Source organism: Aplysia californica, unplaced genomic scaffold (assembly GCF_000002075.1).
Source record: "Aplysia californica isolate F4 #8 unplaced genomic scaffold, AplCal3.0 scaffold00072, whole genome shotgun sequence".
In the NCBI taxonomy this organism is placed as follows: Eukaryota; Metazoa; Mollusca; class Gastropoda; order Aplysiida; family Aplysiidae; genus Aplysia; species Aplysia californica.
In genome coordinates, this window is record NW_004797342.1 from 1,440,287 (window position 1) to 1,455,736 (window position 15,450).

Genomic DNA, 15,450 nt, shown 5'->3' on the forward strand with positions numbered 1-15,450 from the left:
ATATTATAAACAATATAGCGCATATTTTTAAAACTCAAAATAACAACACTTGACCCCTTCGAGAAAAACGACACGTGACAAAAAAGTGTTTTTCGTTCAATTTCATATCATTTCCCTCTTTTTGTAAACGTTGGCGTCTGATGTGGTGGGGCTTGCAGCTTCAGTCCCACCTGAATTTCTTTACCACATATTTACTTTTGTATTACACCTGTATTTCCTAAATTATCGAACATAAACTATCCAGCTTTTGCAAAATTAATTGTATCAATTGGTCTTAACTTATCAATATTTTTTTAACACCTGTTGGTTGTATTCTAGAAAATTTCTTAATACATACTAAATAAAAATCCAAGTGGGTGGTTTCTTCGATGTTAAATGGTTTATAGCTGAGGCATTATCGCCGTTAAAAGCAGGTCCGTCATTTCTTTCTAATTGAGAGATTTATGCTTACTGAAAGCATGTTTTGAGAGTCTTTGGTTCTAAAATGTGTTCGCTATAAAATTAATTTCTTGTAGCCAGTTTTGCCATTAAAAAGTATCATTCGTGTGCTGTGACGTAGGCCTATGCGTATGTAAAATGTGTGTGAGAAGCGAGAAGTGCTGTGAACAATACCATTTTTCGTGTGATGGAGATTTATAGGACCTTATACTTATATAAATCTATGAATTAAAGTTTCTAAACCTAGCCTCGATTCTTGTAGAAACAATATCATTAAGTTAAGACAAAATAATACAAAATGCTATCAAAAGTATGGGTGAATTGATTCACCCTGTAAGAAGATATCCGAGGATAAATTGCGCAGCGAATTTTTGACCACACTATAGAATTCTTATTGGAAACTCATTTTAGTCCTTTGCCAAACATACAGTAGCTGCCCAGAGACTGTGAACACATCAACCAACGAAATTTTGGCATTCTGTTGTGGGTGGAAAGCAATGGAGATAGTTTAATTTTGAATATCTTATCATGAAAGATGCACAGTTAGACCAAAATGTTGTTGATAAATGTATTCAAGACCCCCCCCCCCCCTCAGAAGGGTTCAAATCATGTACATATATATTAAGACACATTGGTAAGTCCATTATTTTTTGGTGTGGTATTGTCGCAAACAATTTTATATCCTAATACTTTTCGATCTATTCACATTTTCATGTTGTCTTTTTACATGCGTGTTCTACTGACTTTTCAGTCAATACGCATCCATTTTAATCTGAGCGACTTTATTTTTGATCACGGCAAGCCCATCCTTTTCATAAACCATTCGACGCCACTGCCTGTAAAAGAAAAACAAGTTCATCACAATAATAAATTATTATTTTAGAACATGATATCGATGAAAGACACGACCGAAGAAAGAAGAAAGTAAAGAAGTAAATAAGGCCCGGAAGAAAATGAGGACGAGAAAAAAATAAATGAAAATGAAGGAATTATAAAAGTCGGTTCACGTCAAAAACTGCCTAACGTGATGGGCGTTTGAATGCGTCATGTTTAAATCTTTTGGGTGGAGGTTACATTAATCTCATGACATTTTGCTCGGTACACTCTTTGGATTCAGGGAAAACAGAACAATCATTGATTTTCCCCTTTCTTCTCTGCAGGAACAATACAAGACGAATGGAATCTCGCCCTTTTTGCATGGCGTGGTAGGCTTGACTGAACCGAGATACGTCACCTCGTTCCCGTTTCCGTTGTCAAGGAAGCGACCAAGTAATGGGCCTTTCGTAAATTGTTGTCCGCCACGAGCGCTGTCCCAGACCGGATATCCGGTTCTGTTTACAGTCGGTGCTGCGGGAAGACACAGGCCATTTTCCTTCTTTTTTAACCCTAGTCATCTTACCTCATTTGTTTGCAAAAAGGTGACGTTTTGGTTAGGTAAAACTTCTGGGCATTGCAAGGTAATCTTTAAAATCGATAACGGAGGGATGAAAATAGAAAACAAGGCCAGAACAAAGAAGAGCATGATTCTGCTTTCAGGAGTCTGCATAATTATATCCCCGTACACGACCGGGCTGTTAGCTACTCAGTTTGGGTGTTCTCTGTTTCCTCGTACACCTCACTGCGCATTGTGCATCACCACAAGTGCCACCTTCTGCACAGGCTCTTGGATTGTTACCGAAATCAATTCAGAATCTTTTCGGTCTCCCCATGGTTTGCAGTTTACAAATGTCTAAGTCTCAGCGTCTGTGGTATAGCAGTTAGGAGCTTCGCTGTTGCGTGAAGGGTGGGGATAATTTTTATCGAGTATCTCTGTCTTTTCGCTAGGACCTTGTATCCCTTTCAGTCCAGGTTGGCCCTGACAGGCTGGGTTGAAGTCCGCCTCTTGTACGAATTAAACAGTGTCGATTTTTTAATATTATTTGAAAGAGAGATAGAAAACAAGAGACAAAGTTTAATCGGGACGTGAAGAAAGTAACATCATAGGTTTTAGCCCCAGTTTCAAATTTCAGTTCAGATGAGAAAAGGGAACGGGAATCCGTTCAACTCAAATGGAACGTTTTGAAAAAGTAGTCCATGATTATGGATATTTAAAGACCAAATTAAGTTGTTTTTTCATCATCATCATCATCATCATCATCATCATCATCATCATCATCATCATCATCATCATCATCATCATCATCATCATCATCATCATCATCATCATCATCATCGTCATGCATCATCATCACCATCATCATCACTATCCTCTACATCCCCGGTCTCATCATTATGACAAGTACATGTGAAAAAACAAACAATTAAAGCTACACCATTACAGCTATCCTTACCTTTTGTTTTATAATAATAATAATAATAATAATAATAATAATAATAATAATAATAATAATAATAATAATAATAATAATTTTAATAATAATAATAATAATAATAATAATAATAATAATAATAATAATAATAATAATAATAATAATTATAATAATTATAATAATTATAATAAAAATAATTATAATAATAATAATCATTATAACAGCCGTCTTCAAATTATCTCAATATCCCTTCTGGAAACAGCAGAGCAACAGCGGTACCACCAGCAATGGCGCTACCCCAAAAAAAATTGAAAGTACCAAAAACAGCAACAACAAAAAATGATAAGATGTATGCAAGGCACGGGCCGGACCGTCTAAGCAGTCGTTTTCTCAGCTCCTGGCGCTGTTGGAGATAGACAGTACAAGATGAACGAGGGAAAGGGGGGGGGGGGGGGGGGGTGGAGAGAATTACAGGGATCTAATTCAGGATGCCGTTAATTTCAACCCATTGCCATTTTAAGTCCCAAAGTATTGCCGTGAAACGATTTTTTAACGGGTGCAAATAGAAAATGAGACAAGTTATCATCATCATCATCATCATCATCATCATCATCATCATCATCATATAAATAAGAAACTTCTTAAATATAATACCTATCATGCGACAATGCCTTTGTCTTCTTCTTAATGGTCTGACTACACAGCAATAAATGTTAAAATCAACATTGGCACCAAAATCGTGGTAGAAAATACAATGATAACAAAGCGGTAACGCCAAAATATGGACGGTAGAAAACAGGAATGATAGAAAGGTGAGCTTTTTTAATAATGCAAGGCACGGGCTGGATCGTCTGAGCAGTGGCTTTCCGTTCCTCCCTTCGCTGTAGGAGAAGATGGACGGGGGCAGAGCCGTGACAGATTAGGGATGTGCGTGTCCGAAGACCGTCGTGGGAACTTTAGGCTAGCGCTTACCGGACGCTGGCTGAGGGAAGAGCCACGAGAATGGAATGACATGAATATGCATGCTTCTCTTGTGCCTTAACGGTATGATAAATAAAGCGATTGAGAGAAGATTCAGACAACACATCTCAGAACCAGAACAACTGACTGGTTGATAGATTGATAGACCTGTTTGAGTCGGTGGGGGAAAAGAGGGGGGGGGGGGTGCTTTTTTCATTATCTAAGTTTGCATTTGATTGTTTCTTTGTGTGTGTGTGTGTACACACACACACACACACACACACACACACACATTCTCTTTCCACACACATATGAACCATACACAAATTAATATACTGTAATATACACAATGCAATCCCTATGTTAACAAACATACTCACATAGAGATACGTAGAAGATTAACAAAAGTACACAGAATAGATACATAGCCATTCACATAATATTGTAAGGAAAATGAAATTACTGGGTTAGAAATGATTTAATTAAATGTGTCTCTAAAATGTAAACTCCGATGTTGTGTGTTAGGAAGTTCTACAATGGAGCAAGATGCTCTATTTCTGTTTATTTCATCTCCTTGGAACTCTTAAATGTACTTATCGCCTGATCTCAGCGAAATAGACGGAACATAAATCTGTATAAGATCATTAAAATATAAAGGAACTTTGTTATTGAAACACTTGTAGCTGTAGCATAATATTGCAATGATTTTTATACGATATTCTAGCTGACACAAGGAGCCAGTGCAATGTTCTTAATGAATGTGAGAGTAAAGTGTTCCCTTTTCCTTTTTCTAAGTGCAAGCCTGGCAACGAGATTTTGATCTCGCTGTAAGTTGTGAAGAGTGGTGTTGGGTAGGTTGGCTACGAGGCCTTTGAAGCTGAAGTGAGCAGCACGTGAGAAAAGGAAATATGATACGAGAGTTGTCAATGAGCATTCATTCAAAATTATAGACATATGCCATTGATAAAACGAGATGGGTCATAGATCATTGAAATTATGTGCTGTTCCATTGACAATTTTGAATCAAAATACACTCCCAGAATTTTTGCCCTTTCTTAAAAAACCGGTAGTATTCCTTTTTCAGTTCAAATGGGATCTACTCTATGGGCGGTTATTTGGGTTAAATAAAAGAATCTCGGTTAAATCTTAATTAAGTTTGAACTTGTTTCTAATCACCCAGTTGTTGACATAATCAATATACAAACCAATAGTGACAGCCAGATATGGACTCGGACCCCCCCTCCCTTCCCAATTAAAAATAAACAAATAAAACAAACAACAACCAGACAAACAGATAAACAAACAAACAAATAAATAAACAAATAAATACACAAACAAACAGCCACAACAAAACAAAATAAACTAGTAAAGAAACAAACAAACAAACAATTAAACAAAACAAAAGCAAAAACAAAGAAAACAAACAAAATAGTAGTATAAGCAAAAACGACGCCCCCCCCCTCTCCTCCGCGCTCGGTAACTACCCTACCTGGGCAGTCTCTACTCCGGGCTCAAAAGGTTTACTGATATAATTGTCTTCCCGTAGTTCCTTCAGTTGCTTTTGAATCCAGAACAAAGTGCAAAGCACCTTTAGGAACAGAGGACGGAAATATTCCATTTAGTGTTTTTGTACAAAGGAAAATCCAGACTCAGAGACTCAAAGACACTAACAACTTGGGCTTTGTTCAGTTGGATACATATAATTTCAATAAACAAACCTGTTGGAAAAGAAAACAAGACTCAGTCAGACTTCCATGAAAGTAACCAAATAATGATTGTTTTCCATTTTCTTTAAAAGAAGGTTGAGGTTGTTGAATCGTTGTATCATTATCTCATTACTGTTCAATTATCTTTTTGTGTCAATCGCTATTAGAATCTCTTTTATTACAAACCCCCAACAAAACCATGTTGTTGTTTTTTTAAACAACAAAATGAGTTCATATCTCTGGTACATTATTAGAACGAACAGGAAAGGAAACGGAACAAACCCAAAGTATTGCCCAATGCATCATGATATCATGGTTAAGAAGACCTTCATTAACCCCCTTGCCTCAGCATGCCCTCTATCAGCAAAACCCGCCCATCCTGTTCTGATAAACGGGACATGCCACGAGATTTTATCGATCGCGCAGAACGAGCCTTACAGGCTCTTATTCAATTAATGATTTATCACCAGCGGATGATCCTTTCTTCACAAACACAAACCATCCCGACGTTCGGTGCCCTCTCCCCTTCTCTTCTAGTTGTAGACAATCATTCTTCCTAACATAGCATCTTCCTCCTTTTATTCCTCCCTCTTTTCTCAATCAGACCTACGTCCGTATTTCCATCTCCCGTCTCCTAAAAAATACTAGCTCCCCCCTCTTTTTAGCTCCTCAATGCCCCAAAAAAGAATCATCTCTCTCTCTCTCTCTCTCTCTCTCTCTCTCTCTCTCTCTCTTTCTCTCTCTTTCTCTCTCTCTCTATCTTTCTCTCTCTCTCTTTATCTCTCTCTCTCTCTCTCTCTCTCTCTTTATCTCTCTCTCTCTCTCTCTCTCTCTCTCTCTCTCTCTCTCTCTCTCTTTCACACGCACACACACACTAGACTTTCCCCTCTTTTCTCTCCTCTTTGCCGAAACTCGCCTTGCCTACTCTCCACCGACTCACCTCTGGGTCGGAATACCTAGCTCTCTTTATTCCACATTTACTTATCCGTATTCTCCTCTTAAACTACATACAGCCCCCCTCTCTCCTGCCCAATCTTTTTTCCTTTCCCTTCCCTCACCCCCCCCCCCGCCAACTTTCTTTTGCCTCACCCCCCCTCTCTCTCTATCTCTCTCTCGCTCTCTATCTCTCTCTTCCTCTTTCTCCTCTCTTCTTCTCTCTTCCTTTATCTCTTCCTTTCTCTCTTTCGTTTGTCTCCTTTATGTCTCTCTCCCTTTTTAACAAATGAACCCTTTCCCTTCCCCATTCTCTTTAAAAAATTCATTCCATCTCCCGTCCAAGTCCCCCCTCCCCTCCCCCCTTCCTCTTTATCTATTTATCTCTCTCCCTTCTTTTCTTGTAAGATTCGCCCCTTTGGTTAATTTACCCTCTCCCCTCCCCTCCTCTTTCCCGTCTCCTCCAAGCCTTCATTTCATTCTTTCTTTACCAGTCTCCACGCCTCAGCCACTTCTATACCCCCGTGTCGTCTCACGTGCCCCTTGCCGACCTCCTTTCTTTCCTCTTTCTTTCTGCCTGATATTCCCGGTCTTTTTTTCCCCTTCTTTTTTATTTTGGACAGAGACAGCTTGGTTTTTACCTGTTTTTCAGCCAATAAATCCAACGCTATTCTTTCACCTCCGAACTGCTGTTCATTCTCGACATCACACCAATATACACAATTTTACCTTTGGGAATTTGTTCAAACTAGCGCCAGCTTTCCCCTAGGTCAATTCCTTCCTTATTTTCATTAAAGTGTAAGATATGCTATTTAGTGAAATACCTTAGGAACTGAGAAAGAAAACTGTTTTAAACGTACGAGAAATTAAAAAAACTTTGTCCAGAACTTCATAGCAACATGTTTTTCTTACTTACTCAAAGCACGACTTCTAAAAGTTGTAAGAGTGGTCGTTTATTAATTACTCTAGAGAGGACAGATCTATTACAGAAACCTGTAGGCATATGCAAAACCAGCGCTCGTTGCAGAAATTCGAGTAACGCAAATATTTCACTGGTCTGATTTGTGAGTCATTGTTGTTACCGTTGTACAGGAGCTACTGTTGCTGTTGTTGTTGATGCTGCTGTTCTTGTTCTGGATTCTGTTTTCCTTTCTACGTCTGTCCATGCCGTTGTTGTTCAAGCAGAAAACGCTAGTAAAATTAAACTGGGGTCAGTTGCTTCTATTTTAGTCCTGATCAGTTTCGTGTGGCACAGTTATGTAAATAGATTTTTAATATTAATTTAATTAACTTAAGGTTTTTAAGGAAATAGAGGGGCTGTGTCAATTTCGGCACTGCTTGTTTTCATAAAACACATATCAATCTCATTTTGACAACATCGCTCTTTCATTTCGGTGTTAGAGATATGATAAAAATACACAAATAAGCAACACACTTTGATAATCAATTTTTATCTCTTTCCAGTGGTTAAAGCTGTTCGCAGTGTATAAACAGTATGTGACGGTGTTGTTTTGCAAAGAATAAAGACTTTGACATTTGACTGAGAAATCAACCTGTATACACTTCAGCCCAAGCATTAAAACAAACACAGAAAGATTTAGAGTTCGTGCCGATCCGGTGGGGACTCGGTTAGCATAATAATTTTCTGCTAATTTTGGCTTCTGAGATTTCCTCACGAGGGTAACAGCTCTGGCGACAAAATCTAATTCTATTCAAAGGTACAATCAAATTATGGCAAATTGTGAACGCCAAAGTGGACGAATTTCAGGACGAATACATGTCCAAGGGAATGGCTTCTTTACTTGTACGTAATGTACCTATGCATGGAGGCGAACATTCCAAGTGGGAAGTGTTCCTCGGTTACTCCTGTCCTTGTTTCTGAACCCCTGCTGCCCTTGATGCTTGCACAGAGTCGTGTCAGTCCGTCCCGAACTGTCAGAGGTTACACTGGCCTGATGGGACGTACACACGAGTCCCCCTTGTCGGGTCTTCTGGTCAGATCAGAGAAGAGCATCAGACCGGCTCAGAATAATATAGACCAAACTGTCTTCAACAAAAACAAATACATCAACCAATTTTCTGCTCTTACTCATGGTTAAAGTCCCTTTATATCTTCTAGTGTGATAAATATAATTTGTCATTCTTTATGATGTCAGTTATGACATATTTGTTAGCCAATAACCACCCCCCCCCCCTCTCAAAAAAAATAAAAAATTATCAATTACAAAGACAACCCCCCCCCCCAACAACCAAAAACAGCAGCAGCAAACAACAACAACAACAACAAAAAACTAAAAACAAAACACCCCCCCTCCCCTCAAACAAAACAAACCGTTTTCGCACTTTTATGACTTTTAAAAACTATCAACGTTGAAGTATCCAGAAGTCACCTTCTCATTTTTAGCCGAGCGGACTATCTATAACTAAATAAACATCCCCCACTAGCAGAATATAGTCAATGTGCTGTAGTTACCGACGAAAGCTTTTTCTTTTAACTGTGAACTTAAAAATAATACACGTCTATTTATTGCATGCGCTGGCTCTTCTAATCTAAAAATTGCAGTCCGTCGCTCCCCCAAATCTACCCCCCCACCCAAAAAAAAAACCGCCACCCCCCCCCCCCCCGCAAAACCGTCTCCCCCCGTTCCTCCCTCCCTCGCAAACCTATTTCCTCACTTGTTCGTTCTTCATCCGTCCATTGTTTCACTCACGGAAGAGCTAGACAACAAGCAAAAAATAAGAACGGACATTATCTCCAAGTTGTTCTCTTCCCCTCTGACTTCTAGCCAGATGGCTCACTCTTCAAACCTTGCGGAAGAGCTGTGCTTAGTGTCCCGCACCATGTGGGCCATCACTCACCTTCGGGAGGAGCGTCCAAGCAGAAAATTGATCAGTCCTGATAAAGCGAAAGTTGAGATAACATCTTCGCGTCCGGGCAAGATAAGCTTTCAATCAAGCGCGGCGCGGATTTGTACCGTGTGTTTAGATCCCCCATTAGATCTTGGGCAACTTGCGCTAAGAGGAAGTCAGCCTGTTCCATAGGTTCACTTCCGCTTAGAAAACAGAGAAGAAACATACTATGATTAAGATGGCAATTTCCATAATGGTATAGAAAAAATATACACAAATTTTTATACAAAAATAAAACAGTCCTCACCCCATCCACCCCCTCAAAAACTCAAAATCCAAAGTAAAAAAAGAATAAAAAAAGAAAAAGCCCTGATAATGGGCAGAAAGAAATATCGTTTTTATGAGCGAATCAATATTATATAGTGTCTGTGGTGGAGCGGTTAGGCGCTTCGCTGCCGCACGCAGGAGACCCTAGTTCGATTCCAAAGTAGGGAAACATTTTATCGAGCATTTCGGTCGATCTGCTGGGATGTTGCATCACTCTCAGCCCAGACTAACCCTGAAAGGCAGTTAATGTTTTCAAATTTTTGAATTTGTCAGATTGTTTCCTGCTTGGAGTGCACGCCTTGTACTAATTTTCCCCCTCATCTTTATCGTCTGGGTTTATATCTTTAGAAAGTTTAAACATGTTATTCTTCAGCATTAATTCTGACCGGAATCTCTCTCTCTCTCTCTCTCTCTGTCTGTCTGTCTGTCTGTCTGTCTGTCTGTCTGTCTGTCTGTCTGTCTGTCTGTGTCTCTCTCTCTGTCTCTCTCTCTCTCTCTCTCTCTCTCTCTCTCTCTCTCTCTCTGTATCGTGTTGTTCATTAGACTATGTTGTATGTACACTGGGAGTTAAACAAAAGACATATGAAAGGGAATTAACTCTGTCATCTCAGCTCTAATTTCAACAAAATTATATTTAAAAAATATATTTAAACAACGGGACTTGAAACTTTTCAATTTGAGGAAAATCATTGTACCTGTATCACGTTTTTAAATTTTTAACCGAGACTGAGAAAGCGCACAATTTTACCTCTTGAAAGTGTAGCTACGGATGCGTATTTGGTGCGCTCTGGTTTCACGACAAGGACGGTAAAACCACGATCGCTGCATCAGACAGACATTTCACTGTGCGCAGAAAGTTCTGGAGACATTTGAGGAGGAGAAAGGTCATGCTGTTGATGAGACCTGATTCCATTAAGATGGGACCACACCCAACACACTAAGCGTGGCCCTTGATGTTGCAAGAACAGTTGGGGGGACGCTTTAAAAGCCGAAAGGGTTCAAATGAATGATCACTGTATTCCTCCATCTTGAACTCCCTCGGTTGTTTTCTGTAGTATTTTATGATAAAATCTACAGAAATAACCAGGGGCGGCTCGTGGGGCTAAAAAGTGGACGTGCACAATTCAGCTATCGCATGCTGAAGACAGTCAAGGACATAGTAAATGAGACGGTGTATAATTTTAGGATCTTTGGGTTGGTGAGGGAGGACCTGTTGCTTTTATTTTCATTGTTTTCACTTGTCACTTTGACTTCTAGTACTAAATTTGTTTGTTAGCTAAACATCAATTTCGTTCATCCTGTATTGGAACTGAGTACTCAAGTAATAACTTTCACTACTCCACTACAAAACCATTCAAAGGCACAACTCACTCACAGGACCGTCACGTTCACTCCCCCCAGGTTAACAGTCACAGAGTCACTTAAAATAGTGGCAGGACCATAGAATTATCTCCTTTTAAACCTATAGTGTACATCTAGGCCTATGGGCAGGACAGACAATGGACCAATAACAATTCACTTGAGCACACCGCCGGATTGCTCCGTGACTCACATAAAAATGGCAAAGAATAGCGCAGGGTCTATCGCATTTATTTCTAGACTGCCAACTGCGGGCTATGTTTCGGCACTATTCGGCAGGAGCACATTTGAGATGTGCCGTCTTATTAATATTAATGTACCGCCAAACTCGCTACGAGTGTCGTCATTGCTTGGGTTATCCCCAAGAGCGATTTATAGGTCAGGTTAATCTGTTGAATATCCTGTTATGTTTAGCTAAAGTGCGTGGACTTTGGCATGGCATAGTAGACGTTTCACGGCGCTATAGACACAGAAATGACAGTTATGGCACCAGTTAGGACCTTGTTGTGATATAATATTTGGCTAGTGTTTGTTTCTGGCTTCTTTTATTTTATTATTGAGGGTGTTTTACGTAAAAGAACGTAAAAAAAAAAATTGGGCGGCACTGCACAACCGTGCTCTATGGACGAACTGTGCCTAGAAATAACCCACAAACAATATCAGACATTCAAAACTCAATGTTAAATGGAAAGTCAAAAGAATCTACCCTGAAACATGCCATAGGGTTATCTATTCTCCTGTAGCGTATTCGACCTTTTCTGAATAGAAAGACCTGAAACATATTAATTCAAATAGCCACTAGCTACCCAGAGTTTATATGGCGATAAAAATTCTATATACATCTGTTCTTCAATAACACATGCCGGTTATGGTGGATTAATTTACTTCATATGGTAAAATCTGACGTAGCCTTGTTTGAATTTTACTACTTTCAAATGTTAAAACTGACCTTGCGATCACACAGATATTGCCCATTTAACCGGGTCTCCGTTTTCTTTTTTTCTTTTTTGAAACCCGATACTTATGTGAGAAAATATGCAAGAAAGTTATACAACTTTTGTATTGCACACAAAAGAATCCGATTTCTTTTACATCAGGACAACTCGTGAAAAGAATATCGGTTTATTTTTTCTAATGCACAAATATCGACAAATTGTTCCTTCGCCATCAAACTAAGAAACATCTCGTCGATTTGAATTATTAGAGTGTGTCTTTGATAATGTATATCTAGTATGCGACTGGAACAACTTTAGTATCAAGTCTTTTTTGTGAGGCTCTTCGGCAATCTCTACGAACCTGTGTAGGCCATAACCTTCCATAACAGACAAACTTGTGTAGCATGTGAAATTTTATTTCCCCTTACCTTAAGGAGGGCAATTTCCTGCTCTCTGTCAAATTCACTTTTCCTCTTGGTTTCTTGGCCTTTTCGAAAACAATTTCATCACGAAGTCGCCGGCAAGGGCACAGCGTAACAAGGCGTTTTCGTCCCATTAACGTTTACCTGCAACCTGTCACCTTCCAAAGAATAGCGTGCTGTGTGATGGCCTGGCTATGCTGATTCATGCAAATCACAGGTTAAATGGATTTTGTCTTTTTTTTGTCTGCGTTTTAGTTTGTTTGTTTTTGTTTCAAAACACAGGTAAGGTTTCAAACCTATTGAAGAGTCTAAACAGCAGCACTCTTTTCAACTTGGCCCGTAAGCAAAATTGGCTGAGACTCAGAGCCAAACTGTGGGCCTAGAGGTTAAGGTGTTAGTTATGTTAGCCTCTCATTCAAAGGTCCCGGGTTCGAATCCGGGTAGCGACCGAAAATAAATTATATTCTAAAAGTGTTTCCTTTCAGCTCCTTTCCTGCTCTTTTGCAATGTTCTGTCGTCTGCTTTCGTCTCCTCTTTCTGCCCCCACCCACTCACCTCCTTTGCCCCCTCCTCTGGGCTCATGATTTTTTCTGCAGCCTTTCCACTGCTACTCCTAGGCTCCTTCTTACTGGTGTCTTTCAGCCACACCCCTGATCTTCTGGTAGGAAAGATCTACACCTGGCCTTCTCAGAAAAGGGCGAAAAGTCTCGGAGGGCCCGTGTGCAAGTTGCGCAGGTTAAAGATCCCTTGGTGATCTAAAATCGGTAAGAATAGGCTTCGGTCACACCCCTGCAAAATTCAAAATTTCCTACCAAATGTAAAAGTTTAATGTGTCCCACCGCTCGTATGACCTAATGCAGTTGCGAGCGCCGTAAAACACTTACAAAAATAAGATCCAAACTGAACACAGGTTGATTGATATCAAACCAATGAGTCGAGCACAGCTTAGTACAAATTTCATTTAAAAAATTGGTGTAATAGATATGGGACAAGGAAAATTATATAACAGACACATTTATAGTCACATGGCATTTAAAGCATGGTATAGATGACATTAAACGAACAGGGGAGTTGTCATCGTTCTAGTTCTTGCGCACGATTTTTTTAAAGATCCTGCATTCTACCTAGGCACTATGAAGTGAGATCCAGCACTATTAGAACTTGCCAAAATAATGTCTGATATTCATTTTATATTTGCTCTATATGGCCCATTAAAAAACAACCCATTTTCCACCCAGCCCCCATTTTCGTAGCATGATGCACCAGTTCGCATTAGACCTTTCACTAAGAGTTGCAACAATCGCGCCATATTGCGGGCTACAGCAGTCTAACAAGTCGACAGAAGTTTTCAGATGTTAGTTTTTCACAAATTTCCTTTGCCTTCTGAAATCATGGTTAAATTTAGTAAAGAACAGAGAGCTTTTTCTATTGAACATAACCTCTCCACAAACACATTATCTTCCCTGACATTTCGTAAGTTCTGTGCACGGTATCGAAAGAATGGTTAAGTGCCCCCAAGACCTTTGGTGTCATGAGTAGAGAAGTTCTGTCAGTTTGGATCTGTAATGAATCAGAAATAAAACTTTCCTTTAAAATGACCACTTCAGGTCGAACACAAACCAAACGCAGCCTTTTAAACGTCCTTGGGAGGTGGGGGGGGGGGGTAAATTTCAGTAGCCCAGTCTCATGAGACGTCTGTCCGTAGATGTAGCTATCAAAGCATGTGATCTCCCCCACCCCCCAAACCCGCCCCCAAACTCACCCCCCCCCAAAAAAACAACAACAACAACAACCCAGAAACGAAACAAAACAAAAAAACTCAATAAACAACAACCCCCACCCACCCCCTTTTCTCCCCTACATCTCCCTCAAGTGTTTGTTTTGCAGAATAAAGGCAGCATTTTACTTGTGTATTTTAGATTCACTACCCCCCCCCCACCCCCATCCCTATTTTCCCTACCTAGTTCTTGTTTTTGTTCCTGATGTTCTTTTTCTAATCGTTTTGTTGTTGCTCTTGTTATAGTTATTTAAATTGTTGTTGTTGTAGTAGTTGTTGTTGTTGTTGTTGCTGTTGTTGTTGTTGTTGTCGTTGTTGTTGCTGTTGTTTTTGTTGGGTACAACCCCACTTCTGTTAAATAATATTTTAAAATTAGAGCAAAAAGATGGATTAAAAAAAACAACAACATAAAGGAAACAAAACCATTAAAAAGGTACCGCATCTGGCCAATGTCCAGGAATTACTAATTTATCTCCTAATAAAAATGATTAATTGAGGCAGGGTATATGTTATTGAGGTTATTTCTATTGGTGGGATGCAAAGCAGACGTATTTCATTATCTCGTTAGATACACTTGTGAGGCGTCGTAAGGAAATCAAGCGCTTGTCATACTAATAATGAAGAAGCCGGGAATTTATTTTGGTCTTTGGGGAATGTTTTTCAAATTAAATTTTTGTTTGTTTGTTTTTTTGTCGTTGCTTTTTTTTTGGGGGGGGGGGGGTCAGAACCTTTTGAAAAACACACTTCTTTGTGGACTTTAGTTTATAAAAAAACAACAACAAAACGAAGATGAGAAGTACAAAAGAAAGAAGAAATTTGACCGACACCAAAAGTGGGCATTGCCCTACCTATAGGAGAAGTTTTGTTTTCATTCGTGTGTATAGATCTACTTGTTTGGTAATAAATAAAACTCTCCTTGTCTTTTACAGAAACTGAACAAGGGTTCAATAACTTTACCATCAATTTTTTCAAAACAGCATTTTTCGGGATAGCCTCCTGGTGCTTATAAGCGACCAATTACAAATACCTCTTTTATTCAAGTTAAATTTGCATTTTCTGTTTCCGTCATAAGCAAGATGTATGCGATTAGGCTTTAAGAAGATGTCAGTAACTCTATAAACCCAAAAACTGACGAGCGCCTGATTCCACCATGTCGACGACACGTCTCTGTAGGGTTACTGATAAGGAGAAACACACCGACCTTCACATTACGGGTTGGTTTCAGTAGTTTCCACCCAAACACAATTGTTTATCTTCTACGATTATGTTGATCAATTATTTTTAGGTCTTGTAACTGTTCAACTGAAGAATCATAGAAGCTTTAGTGGTATCGTAAACAACAATAAGGTAGAGCGAGAGAAAGAGAAAGAGAGATAGATAGATAGATAGGTAGATAGATAGATAGATAGATAGATAGATAGAGAGAGAGAGAGA

At 39.3% G+C, this 15,450-nt stretch overlaps 1 protein-coding gene across 1 annotated transcript in view; it reads right to left on the reverse strand.

Moving 5' to 3' along the window:
* Positions 1-9,696: 9,696 nt before the first annotated feature.
* LOC101854558 (cyclin-dependent kinase 18) overlaps positions 9,697-15,450 on the reverse strand; it is a 49,472-nt gene continuing 43,718 nt past the window's right edge. The window contains exon 6 of the mRNA XM_035968659.1: positions 9,697-9,755. Within this exon, the coding sequence (XP_035824552.1) occupies positions 9,697-9,755 (59 nt within the window). The remainder of the gene's footprint in view (positions 9,756-15,450) is intronic.